The sequence below is a fragment of the Vidua macroura genome, chromosome 17, assembly GCF_024509145.1.
Source record: "Vidua macroura isolate BioBank_ID:100142 chromosome 17, ASM2450914v1, whole genome shotgun sequence".
In the NCBI taxonomy this organism is placed as follows: Eukaryota; Metazoa; Chordata; class Aves; order Passeriformes; family Viduidae; genus Vidua; species Vidua macroura.
The window spans coordinates 15301983-15315295 of NC_071587.1; the positions used below are offsets into that span (position 1 = coordinate 15301983).

General features: G+C 39.4%; 1 protein-coding gene across 1 annotated transcript in view; it reads left to right on the forward strand.

Annotated features, from left to right (window-relative positions):
• Positions 1 to 13313, forward strand: part of SULF2 (sulfatase 2) — a 58416-nt gene that overhangs the window by 40607 nt on the left and 4496 nt on the right. The window contains exons 11-14 of the mRNA XM_053993302.1: positions 1755 to 1962; positions 7499 to 7742; positions 9567 to 9663; positions 11365 to 11459. Of these exons, the coding sequence (XP_053849277.1) occupies positions 1755 to 1962; positions 7499 to 7742; positions 9567 to 9663; positions 11365 to 11459 (644 nt within the window). The remainder of the gene's footprint in view (positions 1 to 1754; positions 1963 to 7498; positions 7743 to 9566; positions 9664 to 11364; positions 11460 to 13313) is intronic.

A 13313-nucleotide genomic window follows, 5' to 3' on the forward strand; every position in this document is an offset into this window, starting at 1 on the left:
CAGTGTTAGGCATTTATAGGAGAGGAATTTATTCTTCAGATATTAATTTGTTACTGAATCTAGGTAAATATGTACTGCTTTACAGATTAAGATAGTCATGCAAAGATCTTATTGACAGTATCTCTCCTTGATTTCCTGATTCGTTGTGCTGTAAGTTAAGCTGGATTTATCTGCATCAGAGCAAGGCTGGGCTTTCAGGAGGCTGAACACAGATACAGCTCAGGAGATTTGGCATCCAGGTGTCTGAGGAAATCAGTGGGCACACCATAAAATGGATCATTTTAAATTAGAGGTTCTGCCACAGTGATAGGTAAATGTGCTGTAACTGGCCATTTCACTTTTGACTCCTATTAAAGTCTAATAATAGCACAGTGATAATAAAGCACAGTGATCTTGTTTTCTTACTTTGCTGTCCTGCAAACAATGGAGTGAATGTCAATAGAAAATATACGCTTTGTTGTCCCAGCCTTTACACACCTTGCTGTGCAAACTGAAGTGGCTGAGTCTCCCTCATAGAACTGCAGGCTGCTGTAAAATATCATCTTGCCTGGAAGATGCTGCTGTTTTTACTTCTGTTCTTTTATTTGGAAAATTCTCAACATTCCAGTGAGTCCTGGAAGAACTGGCTTACAGGATTTTGTAATAGGGAAGAAGAGGAATGTTTCTCAAGACTCAACAAGAAGCTGAGTGTTTCTGAGAAACCTTTTTTAAAGCAGTAACCACTGCTACTGTAAGGGGGTTTTTTATGTGTCTCTAATTCTCTGTAGCTAGCAAAGTGTTGATAAATTAAGGAGTCAGTGAAATAATTTTGTGATGTACCTGAGAAGTGAGTAGAATTTCTGTGCCAGGTTGAAGGCAGCTAAACTCCCTTGACCTTGGTACAGCTCTGACAGCAGCATGAAGGAACTGTGAGCAAGTTACTTCAGATTTTGAGTATCAGAGTGAATTGGAGATAGGGAACAGTATTTTCTCTAGTTTGAATGCAAGAGGGAGGGGTTTCTCACTTCAGACATCCAGTGCAGCTCACCCTTACAAGTCAAGCCCAAGTGTGTTGAAGGGAAAAAGCTGTTAAGAAAACCACTCGAGATGGAGATAAACTTATGAGGACTTCTGAGCTGAGGACTTCTACAGCTGATCTGACCCTTTAAAAGGTCATTGAAGAAAAACAGGCACTTTTGTAGAGCAATCCTGGAAAACACTTCATCCGTGGAGGAGTTCAAGGACAGGTTGGATGGAGCTCTGGACAACCTGATATAGTGAAAGGTTATGCATATGGCATATGCATAACCTAGCATATGGCAGGGGAGTGGAGCGAGATGGTCTTTAAAGTCCCTTCCAACCCAAGCCAGTGTATGATTCTATCTGGAGAGCTTCCATAAAGCTGGAAGGTTTTGGTCCTACTACACTGAGAGTTATAATAAGACTGTCAGGATTAGGATACATGTTGAATGTCCTTGGTTTATGCCACCGTTATGCTTCTGAAAGTTGTCACTTACCACCTTCATGTTTTTAGCTGTAGTATTGATTTTTCAAAGAAATTTCAATTGTTCTACCTCCAAGAGGCAAGCTCAGAAACAAATGCAACGGTGCTCTGAAGAGTTGTTGTTTTGTCTGAAAATGGAAGATTGCAAAAATCTGGTTTGGTGATAGGTGAGCCCCATTTTACTACAAGGAATATCTGATAAGTTGCTGGAGCTGGCCATGAGACAGACCACAGTTGGGACAGATTTTTAATAACCAAATTTTTCTTCCAGAAATGGCAGTGTGTGGAAGATGCCAGTGGAAAACTCAAGCTGCACAAGTGCAAGGGAATGGCAGACTTGGCAGCTGCAAGCAACGGCAAAGGCACCTCCAGTATTTTGCCCAAGTATTACAACAGGAATAGCAAAGACTGCAATTGTGAAGATAATGAATATAAGCTGAGCCACATCAGACAGAGAAAGAAACTTTTCTCCAAGAAAAGTAAGCAAACCCACTGGATCTTCTGTCTCTGCCTTAGAAAGGTGTTGTTTGCTAACTCACATAATTGTCTTGACAATCATAGGCATTGAATTATGTTAGCATATTTCCTGTGTATCTCAACTATGGAACAGCATGTCTCATATTGGACAATCAGAGTTGAGAATATCTGGCTGTAGGAAGAATGTTTCATTCTGGAGAATGCAGTGCCTATGCTGAAAAGGCAAATTGCACACAGTTACATGGTCTGTGGAATATGAAAAGTGTTATACAGCAAATACTTCAATTTTCAGTAGCTCCTGCAATACTTGGAGCTGTTACTTCAGTAATTTATTTCAATAAGGATGTGTGTACTTTGTTATTGAAGCTGCTTGATTCTAACATCCTTTTCTTCTGCTCAGTCAGCAGAGACAAGGCTGACTTTTAATCAGACATAACAGCCAAAGGCGGTGACTATTACTGGTTTCCTTGGCACAGATTAGTGCTTTTTCAGAAAGCCCATTTTACTGACTCTGTTAAACCTTAGTCAGACTAACACGTATATTTGAGGTATGTAGTTTAATTATAGATTAGAGGTAAATGGCAACATGGAATTATTAGTTACTTGTAATGTTTCTTTCATCTCACTCTACAAATACAGAACCTTAATTATTTAACAGATTAGTCTTTTTATATAATGGCACAAACTTGAAACACAGAGTTTAAATTTATTTTCTCCCATTATATTTGCCTTGCAAGCTGATTAGTAGTTACTAAGCAAATTCTTAGTTAAAAAAAAAATTACTGGTTCCATCAACTATACTTGATATTTAAATATGTGCTACAGCCGACAATCTGTAAAGAACACTAGAATTTGTACTTATTTAACTACTTTTTTTTAAGTCACAGAAGGCAGTTAAGTCATGGGGAGTCAACAGCAGTAGATGGAAGGCACTTAATGAGGACAGGAAAACAATTAAAGTGAGGGCAACATAATGCTCTCTGATAATACTTAACACTTACTTAAGTGCTTCTCATTGTTGCTTTCTACACATTAACTAATTTTCACAACACCCAAAGGAGGTGGTTAAGTGTATAATTACCTTCAGTTTATGTAGGTAGGAAGTTGAGGTAGAAAAAAGTGAAACTTGCTCCCTCTCACAGCGGGATCAGAATGGTGCTTTTTCCCCCTGTGTTCTGGTGAGATGAGACAGAGTTTATACTACACCCTTCAGCTCATTAGCCTCATTGAACCTTAAGGTATAAACTTCAGCAACATAAAACAGGATCTTGACAACCACATTGCCTTGCTTGTGTCTAAAGTATTTGCCTCCACAGATGCTCCACCCATCTTCCCACATCTGGGGTGTGCTATACAGGGAAGAGGTTAGCTTGGACGTATTGACAGAGACCTTTTCATTGGTGTTGGCTATTCTTCTACATGCACTTATCTAATAAATCTCACACCAAATGCAAGTGAGACCAAAGCAGTACAAGTCAAGGTGACATGCCAAGGTTTTTCGAAACAGCTTCTGTGGAAAGCCTGTCTCACTGGACTATGGTTAGTTAAGAGAGTGACCTGGATACTCATGATGAGTATTTGGGTTTTTATGACCTGTTCTGTGAGACTTGGGATAAAGTGTGATCTGTGCTGGGTTGTATAATTGTTAGGGCACCTTTGGGGTCTGCTACTCCAAATTTAATGAATGCATGAGATTACATTGCAGCCCTGCTTGAATGCCAGTAAATGCTATTCATTAGTTTGAACAACTGCCAAACAGATAATAGAAGTTTCTAACTGGACTAAGGGTCATGTCCACATTAATGCAGTGGTTTCAAGCACTAGCAAAGTTTTGAAGGAAATACCCTGATCACTCATTTCTGTTGTGCACAACAGAGATAGATTTGCAAAAGGTCATTTTATTGGATTCCAATCTACAGTCATTTGCAGAAAAGCAGAATGGATGCCCTGCATCTAGGGTTCATCAAGCATGTTGTAAACCCTAATAGGGTGTAAGGATTGGTCTTTCAGAAAGCTTGAAACCAGTTACATATAGTGAGAACAGATGGTTAAAAGACCAGACTAAATTGCTGGTACAGAGGCTCGAGCTCCAGACATTTTGATAAAATAATTACTTTCTAGTGTAGACATGGTTTAGACTGCATTTTCAGGTGCACCAGTGCATTTAGCAGGCAATGTTGTTTTCTAAATTGAGTAAAATCAGTTTCACAGCAGGGCCATGTCATATATGTGCCATTTGGACAATGTAAAAATACATTACTTGACTGCAAAGCACTTAAGTGGCAGAAACCCATAAACATGAATATTTGGTATGTCTGGGTTTAGGTGTCTGGAATGTTTGCATTTTTGTCTTCTTTATTTCTTTAGCATGCTCTTATTTTTATAAGAAAGATCAAATAGAGCTTTGCAGTAGGTGGAAAGGTTAAGTAAATAAAGAGCTCTCAAAATCTTTGGCTGTGTTGTGGCCTAATATGTTTTTCTTGCTGTGGATTTGATCTCTTCTTCCTGTGATGAGTGAGTGTATGTGATTGAAGGAATTCTTAAGCTGCATGTAGGAAAATTATTATAGGCCACACTGAATAGTAAAGAAACTGAAGTGTCTACAAAGAGGCTAGTGCATTTTTATTCAAATGTCCCTGGCATTCATTTTACATTTGAGGTGGTATCAATGCTGGATCAAAATGATATTTTTAATAACATTATTTTTTACTAAAAAGTCCATTACTTTACAGATAATGCATTTGAAGTATGATTTTTAATGGCAGTTGTGAGAATGGGATGTAAGAAAGTACCTCTAAACTTAATCCTTATTTCTAAACACTAGAGATATATTTTTTAAAATGTCTTTACAGCACCCAGTTTTACTTTATGTTATGTAAAAAAAAAAAAAAGCTCTTTCGTCTACAAAATGCAAAATACATAGACATTGGTGGAAAATGTTGTTCCTTTCAAGTTCCAGCGAAGACAAACATGCGGGTCAGGTGGTGCAACACCGTCTGAATGACTGGGGCTCTAAAAGCAGTTGGCTTTCTTGACTTAAAATCCTCTGGACTCCATTTTGCAACTCAATTTTGAGGTTGCAACTTCTTAGCAATACCATCTCTAAGATAGCTGGTTTCTGTAGTAGCTGAGGAAGAGAGGCATCAAGATTCAGAGAGCTTACCAATGCCAGACTTCAGTAACCTGAAGAAGGGAGCATAGACATTTTTGGCCAAATATTTAACAGCCCTGGATTGACTGTTTGTAGGCTGTGTACAGAGGTAAATAGATTGGAAAGTAAAACCTGGGGGAGGATTGACTAATAAGTAATTAAACATTAGTATTTATGCCTGCTGTCCACTTAGCAGATGGGTGCGCACAGTACAAATGAGTATTGATCTTATCAAATATTTTAACCACTTCAAAATTTGATATTAATCACAGCACTGAGTCAGCACTGTGGGTAGCATGTTAGGATAAAGCAACAGAAGCAGTCCTTTATGAGGTACTTCACACCAATTAGTGCTAAGGCTGTGTTAGTTTGACTGCAAGGGGAGGAGTAACCTGGCTCCTAGCTGTTCAGGGACATGTAGTTGATGGTTCCCTGGAGCTATCTACTGAGGTTCAGCCTTCTGGATTGGTGTGTTAGACTTGGAAGGAAGATGAATTGTTAGTTGGCTGAGCTGAACAAGATAAAATGAAGGAATGAATAAAGAAATGGGAGTTTATACTTGAAATCTCATTAGTAGGGTGTAGCTTTTTAGAACTTCTTCCTACCTTGGAAAAGATGGGAGTTTCTGTCTCGTTTATTCAAACATTTCCTGAATGGGTGCCTGAAATAGGGCTAGTCTTTTGTGGCTTTTTTTATCCCTTCAGCTGTGACTCACCTGGCTTAATATCAGCAGTAAACTTTGAACTACACATGGAAAATGTGCCAAGTCAGACAATCCAGCTGGTGTTCTGCTTTCTGTGTGTGGCGCTGACATATCATGCTTGGCCCAGTTTCAGGTGGGAGGAGATGTGGAGATGTTTATTCTGCTTCCCACAGACTGCAAAATGACTTTTGAGAATGTGCAGTCTATCTGAAATGTATGTAAGGCTTATTGAAAAAAGTCATTCTGCATTAATGCCAGAGCGTGACAGTTAAGGTACTTTTTTGTCAATTTTGGTTGTTCAACCTCCAGTTCCATATTTTCTTTTCCCCCTGCTTATTTTGCTGGAGAGATTATCCCATTGAAGAAGCTGGCCTTTGTGGAGCTTGGGATTGCAAGAAGGATCAGTCTTCTCATTTGGCACATTGGTTGAATTTTGCCTTTATCAAATTGCAGAGGGAAGTCCCATCTCATGAGGTGCTGTGTGTTTCAGTCTCTTTAAATGAGAAGTGACCAAAGAATCCAAGGGACTCAGTTGTTTCTAGTAATGTCTGTGGTAACTCCAAGCCTCATATACAGAGTAAAGCCTCAGGCTTCCCTAGGGCAGGGAGCACAAGAGAGTCTGTGGTACCTAGGTTGTACTTTTTTTCTCAAGGAATGAGATGGTTGTGCCTAATAAGTGACTCTCAGCAGTCACTGGTGATGAGCAGGAAATACAGTCAGAGATGGACCCCATCATACAGGAGGGAAGCTTAAAGATAGATTTAGATTTCATTACTATATTCTCTTTTTGTCATTCCAGACCAAACAGAAGAGGAGTTCTGGGGATTTGGGCTGGAACTGAGAACTTTGGAAAATAGTAATAGGGAATAGATCAATGAGAAGCTCATACTGCACAGTGGCAATTCATAACAAATGTTTCATTTTGCTTTTTAGCTGCAAATGCAGAAGCAAAGTTTGAGGGAGTACATAGCACTGGAGGGTGGTGCTTCACGGACAAACTGACTGTCTGGGCTGCACATCAGGGAAAGAATTGCAAAGAAAAGAACTGCATTTGGATAAAAATAAAGATTCAAATATTAATTCCTTCCAAAATGGGTTAAAATCCCTTCCTAATCCTAACCCTTCCAAAAAAAAAATCAAGGATCTAGCCCTAGCCTTGAAGAATAGAACTGGGAAAAGGCTCATGCTGAGCACTGGGAATACTGGGACAACTTCAAGAATGTGTTGCAGGAATCCTAGCAGGGAAGAATTGTATGGTGGACAGCAGAAAAGCACAGAGAACTGGTCCCTGAGGGTGACTGGTGACCTGGCTGTCATGACTATCACAGTTAGTGCTTAAGGTATGACTGCCATCTGGTGACTGTGGGGGAAGAGCAAACACCCATTTGAACGAGCTATTTGTTCTCACTGGTGCTGGACTAGACTGGTTTTTTTCCCCTTTACCATTCTTTTGTGTTTGCCTTGTACCTGCCCTCTCATGCTCTGAGGTATCCGTCCACCCACCTGTACTTCCATCCATGCCAAAGTAAAGGAAGCAGCAGCTCAGAGGACAACTGCAACAAACACTGTCACCCAGTTAATTCCAAACAGCATAGTATGGGCTAGGGTTTTTCCTTCCAAGAGCCACAAAGATGAACAAATTGTAACATGCTGTTTCTGCCGCTCTTCCACTTTTTCCATGCAGAATTCAAACCAAGCTATGTCCGGAATCGCTCTATCCGCTCTGTATCTGTTGAGCTGGATGGAGCTGCCTATCACCTGGCTTTAGCAGATGGATACCAGCCCATCTTACCAAGGAACATCACCAAGCGGCACAAGGTGCAGAGGGCTGTTTTCCACGAGGAGGAAGATAGAGACATGGGGGAATATAGTGGCACTGGTAGCATTGCAGAGTACACAGCCCCTAATCTGATCAAAGTGACCCACAGGTAAGTGCACATGGTAGGTTTTTAAAAAGCTTTTGCTCCTTAAGTGACTGCGTTTTTCATAAATGCATGGATTGAAGTGTGCTAAGCATGTTGTGTACCTTTTGGATACCCAGTCTAGCTTCACTAAAATTCTTACTCCCATGTGTACAATAGTCTTCAGTTTTGTTTTATTTTTGTCAGTGCAGAGGTGCATGAAGCTCCTGAAGAGCTGCAGCAATTCTTTTGTCTTCTGCATTGGGTGGAGACAGTAGCCACTCATCAGTGCATGTGTTTCCAGTGAGAACAAGCAAAACTGTTGGCAACAGGGGTGTTAAACCTGCATGAAACCAGGAGAGGCCTTACTCCTGGAAATTAGTGTGCAGTGGGGTAACCTGGCCTGGCTGGAGACTGAAGGCCCTGACTGGAGCATGAGCTGGTCTTGTGTCAGTGGTTGCTTTGTACAGAGTTTTCTGTAATCAGTGCTAGGAGAGGAAAATCTGTATCATGAATGAAGTTGGATGGACCAGGAGCATTGGGAAATGGAACATACTGAGAGAGAGGGAAGGCAATTATCTGACCACTCTAACAGCTAAAAATAATTTCCTTGGTGGTGAATCTAGGGACTGATTATGTCTCTTCAGCTGTACTTTAATTCATTTAGTCACCATTTCCATTTGTGAGTTATCAGAAAATCCACCAATCATTATTGATTACATGCTTTATATTGTTTAATGACTAGTTCATGTAAGCATGCAGGAGCCAGGTAGCTGCTGTTGATATCTGTGTTTTCCATTTGACTTCTGTTCACAGAAGTGAATTAGAAACTCACCAATATGAGGAAATGTAGGCATCAGAGAATTGTGCTCTCTTACCCCAGCTTACCCTGAATGTTCAGGACCCTTAAATCACTGTTTGGTTTTTTTTTTCTTCTGGAAGAAATTGAATTTACTTTTGCTGCCTTAGTGGGTGAATCCCAGATTTGTACAAGGTACTGTCAGGAAGATTGTACATTATTCATGAGCCTTCCCTAGCTGAAAAGAAGCCGTGGCACAACATACATGAGGTGGTTTAAAGAAAATAAAGGAGCACTGCAAATATTCAGCTTTAATTTAAGCAAGCGTTCAGAAATGGCTGCATGGTATTCAACCCCTAATAAACTCTCCAGGTAAATCTTTCAAGTGGTGATTTTTGCTTTCTTTTTTATTTAATAATTTTAAAAACTGGATTTCACTAGAAGTTAGTGAAACATAAATATTTTATATTGTCAGAGGGTGTTTTGCTTTCAAAGTGAAGGAGATTTCCTTGAAAGATTTTATCACTTTTGTAGAAAATAGTAAAACCTCCTTGCTTCTGGTTTGTTTTTTTGTTTCTTCTCTTTTCTTTATGGTGTGGTAACACATCTTATAAGGAAGTATTTTATCCTTGCTCCTACCCCTGCATCACTTAATTATGCATCAGGAAATTGCTTCTGAGTAATGCTTTCAATGCTTGCTACTTAGTAATGATTATTTATGCAGAAAGTCTAATGAATACGCAAGAATTATCTGTAGCATGATTTACATAGAGAAATGAAAGAGTCAACAGGTTCTGCTTGATAGAAATACTCTCATTGAATTTTTCCACTTAAAAATTTCCATGCCAACTCAAACCCAGACTTCCTTTCTGGTTCAGAGCACAATTGTATTTTCTTGGATGAACATTGTTTTCTGAATTCTGCATGTCATTTTCAATCCATGGTCTCATTTGTTCTGGAGCTGTGTTATTAAGAGCAGCTGTTTGCATTGCTCCGTGTGTGTGTGTGTGTATATCCACTGTAATAAACACTGCTTACTTTTCCATGCCAAGGTGCTATATCCTGGAGAACGATACTGTTCAGTGTGACACAGATTTGTACAGGTCACTGCAAGCTTGGAAGGACCATAAACTTCATATTGACCATGAGGTCAGTGATGTTTTCAGTGTGTGTTTTTAGCGTTGTGGGGCTGATAAGATCATGCTGACTATCTGTGTCTGCGTCTGGGTGTCTTTGTCCCTCCATGAAACCTTCTGAATTTGCTGGCTGATTTCAGAATAGACATTTCAGAAATAATTAAATTATTACAAGTTTGTGAAGACAAGATGCTGAGTGGAGGAGAGAACTGCAACTGAAGGCACAGCTAAGAAATGTCATATGCCTTATGAGACAAGACTTAAAGTTGTCCCCATCCTGGGAAGAAAATTAATCTGGATCTTTTTAACATCTTAGTAGTCCTGTTCCCCAGTGGAGAACCTCTCAAAACACAGTTCTTCAGTATCAAATATAAAGGCCCAAGGAAAAGTGAGCTTCATTAGTTTTGGTGCTTCTAGAATTTCCTTCACTTGCTACTGCTTTTCTTGACCTTGCACTTTGGAATTGAATTTTTTCATAGGATTGTGTATATGAAGAACCTGGAGGTAATTTGCTCTATGAAATTTGCCAGTAAAACTATCGGACATTTTTGCCACTAATATTCAATAATATTAGCTCAAAAACCCTTCATGTGTATTGTGTATGAAAGAGGGTCTAAGGACCAGTAAGGATGGAACAAATACCAAAGAGAAGCATAAAGAATGGATGTCGTGTAATCTCTTACCAAATTACATAAATTCACAGTGAAGTTCTATGTAATAACTTCCTGGTCCCCTTTTATTGTAAAGATTGACACACAGGGCAGATACTTGAAAACTTACTAGTCTGCTAAGATTAAAAAAGGGCAATTTTAATATTACCACGGTCCTCTAATTGTTTTTTCTTCAGAAAATGTAGCCAATATGGAGTGTCAAAGGAAATGAGAACACATTTCTGTCCAGTTGTGTTCCTGATTTAGGGTCACAGGGCTGGGTTCTTTGTCCGTTTTCCTTGAACACTCTGTCCTGTCTCTGCTTCAACAGTCCTGAGCTTCTACCACGCCTACGGTCACTGATGGTTAATGGTAGTTCTGCAGAGACTGTTGTTCACGTTAGATTAATTTTTCTGCCATGTAGAGGCCTGCAATATCCGAGTGGAAATGGGCCATGCTGTATGTAAGCCAGACTGAGCAAAAGCAGGAGTTTCATTTAGTGAGAAAAAAACGGCAGTTAAAAATAAACCTCATGGGTGGCACAATTAACTGCTGATTGCTCTCCCATGTGTCCAGACACTGCTAAAGCCTGCTATGCAAAATGACAGAACCTTGCTGCTTTGCTTTTTCAAAACCTCTGAAGAGGGGATTTCAGATCACTCCTGTCCCATCCCCTTCCCAGTGTCAGAACACGCTGAAATGTAATGACTTTGTTTTCCTTTGAGCAGCTTTCCTCCCCTTGCAAATGTGCTGTAGAGGACAAGAGGCGAAATCACAGTGGATGCAGGAGTGTCTGTCTACCTGCAACTGTGTGTCCCCCCTGCAGCACTGCATTCTGCTTTCAGAGTCAGGAATCAGAGCAGGCAAATGGAACCAGCTTCTTCCTACTATAGTTTCCTTCCGGAAAGCTAGATAATTTGAAAATGCTTGTTAGTGGTGAGAGCCACAGAAGGTACTGTAGAGGAAGGTTTTGGTGACAGTAGAATGAGTTTGAGAAGGTTAGAGTAGCACTAAATCATGCTGGTTTTTTTTTTTTTTTTCATCCTGTCTTTGTGCCTTTTTAGATTGAAACTTTGCAAAATAAAATAAAAAACCTGAGGGAGGTGAGAGGTCATCTAAAGAAGAAGCGACCTGAAGAGTGTGACTGTAACAAGCTAAGGTATTTTTTTTGTGTACTTCCAAATAATTATTTGTAGTGTGCAACTGTAACTGATTTATGTCCTCACAGGAGAGATCAGGATCTGGTTTGTTTAGTGGTTGCTTGCTGACTGTACTCCTGTGTACACATTCAGGGGAAGTTAGGCTGCTGCACAAGTACAAGGCCCACTGTCTGCCAGACAGGAGTTTAATCGGACAATTGAGCTCTTGCTCTTCAAATAAGCACAACAGAAAATCTTCCAAAATCAAAAGGTAACCCAAACAGAATTTGCCTCTGAGAAAAGTTGTTCAGAAAGAGACCCAGGAGCACCTTCCCCTGCTCATGGTGATGACAGAGCCAGCTCTGAGGCTGTTGAGAGCCAGGTATCACTGAGAATACTGCAGCCACAGTGGCAGAATATATGAGTATCACCAAAAAAATGAAAACTGTGTCTGAATGGAGTCAAAACTGCAATGCAGCTGTGCTTAAGCTGCGACTTAAGCACCTGTTACCAAGTAGACTCTGTGAGAGGGTGTGGATAAAACTTCCCTATCTTACTGTTGTCACAGAATGCCTTTTCCAAGGTAATGCTTAAAACCTCAGAGGTGCAACATACTCTACGGATACGATGTTTATAATTGTTGTGGACTGTGGATGTGGCCTGTGTGGATCCTTCAACATAGCAGCAGATCCACTAAAATATGGAGATCATAAATTTGTTGGGTTATGGGAGCCCATGTCAAAAACTGCTTAAGATGTATCATTCTAGATGGTAAACAAACAAAAGTTTATATTGGTTTATAATCCACTGCTTTCAAAACTGATTAACTGAGTTTACATAAACTGAGTTTACTTAATATGTACTGTAAAGATGAAGTTATTTTTGGTGAATGATTTATAGAAAATGTAAAAAAATGTTTCTTTTCAGAGTGATATAGGGTACACTTCTATTTGTGCATAGTATTATTGAGATGACTAATCCCACTGAAATCAAAGAAATTAATCATCTGAGTTACATATGGTAAATTGTTTGCATTGCAATTGCTTTGATTTAGCATTCAGAATTAGTTTAAGATTAAAAAATTTACTGAAGATCTTAAATAACCTTACTTTGTTAACTTGTTATACTGATTAAACTTACGAAAGCTCCCAAAAGTTTTAAGGATTTAAAATATTTGTTTTGAAGGAGATTTTAATCTGGCAACTAATTGAATTCAGATGTACTGTTTAGAAAACAACATTTATTAAACTAAATTTGTGTTTGCTGATTTGTGTATGTAGTAACTTTATAAATAAGAAAATATTGCCATGATTGAGGCTGTTCTTTTTTTTTAACTTTGGTAATTCCACAGAAAGGAAATTTCTGCAAAATACAGTAAGAGTTTCTGGAGAGACAAAGCAGTAGCAACTTAGTGTGAATCTGTATGTCTGCTTATACTCGGCATATCTCTGAGTATTTTAGACACTGCTTTGCTGGGACAGTTCAATCTATCTTGTTAAGTTTTCCTGGAACTTCCAGCTAGTAATAATGGAGGACACCCCCACACCCCCTCCCAGCCCTACAAAGTACAGCCTGTATTGAAATTTTTGAATGCAGAAGGAAAATGACAGGAGAGTAGTATAAACTTGTCATTATCAGAAAAAGTTAGGGAATACTCCATTGCAGAAATGTAATTTAATTACAAATCTATTCTATGTGCCTTATGTAGGGAAACAACCAGTTAAAAATAAACTAATAGTAAACTGTAGCTTGACGTGGATATACATTGCAATGCACATTGTTAGCACACCAAGTGTCACTGTGGACAAAGGATCTGAGGAAACAGAGACGCAGTGAGGCTGGGAAGTGCCTGATCCAGTCGAGCGAGGTTGCCT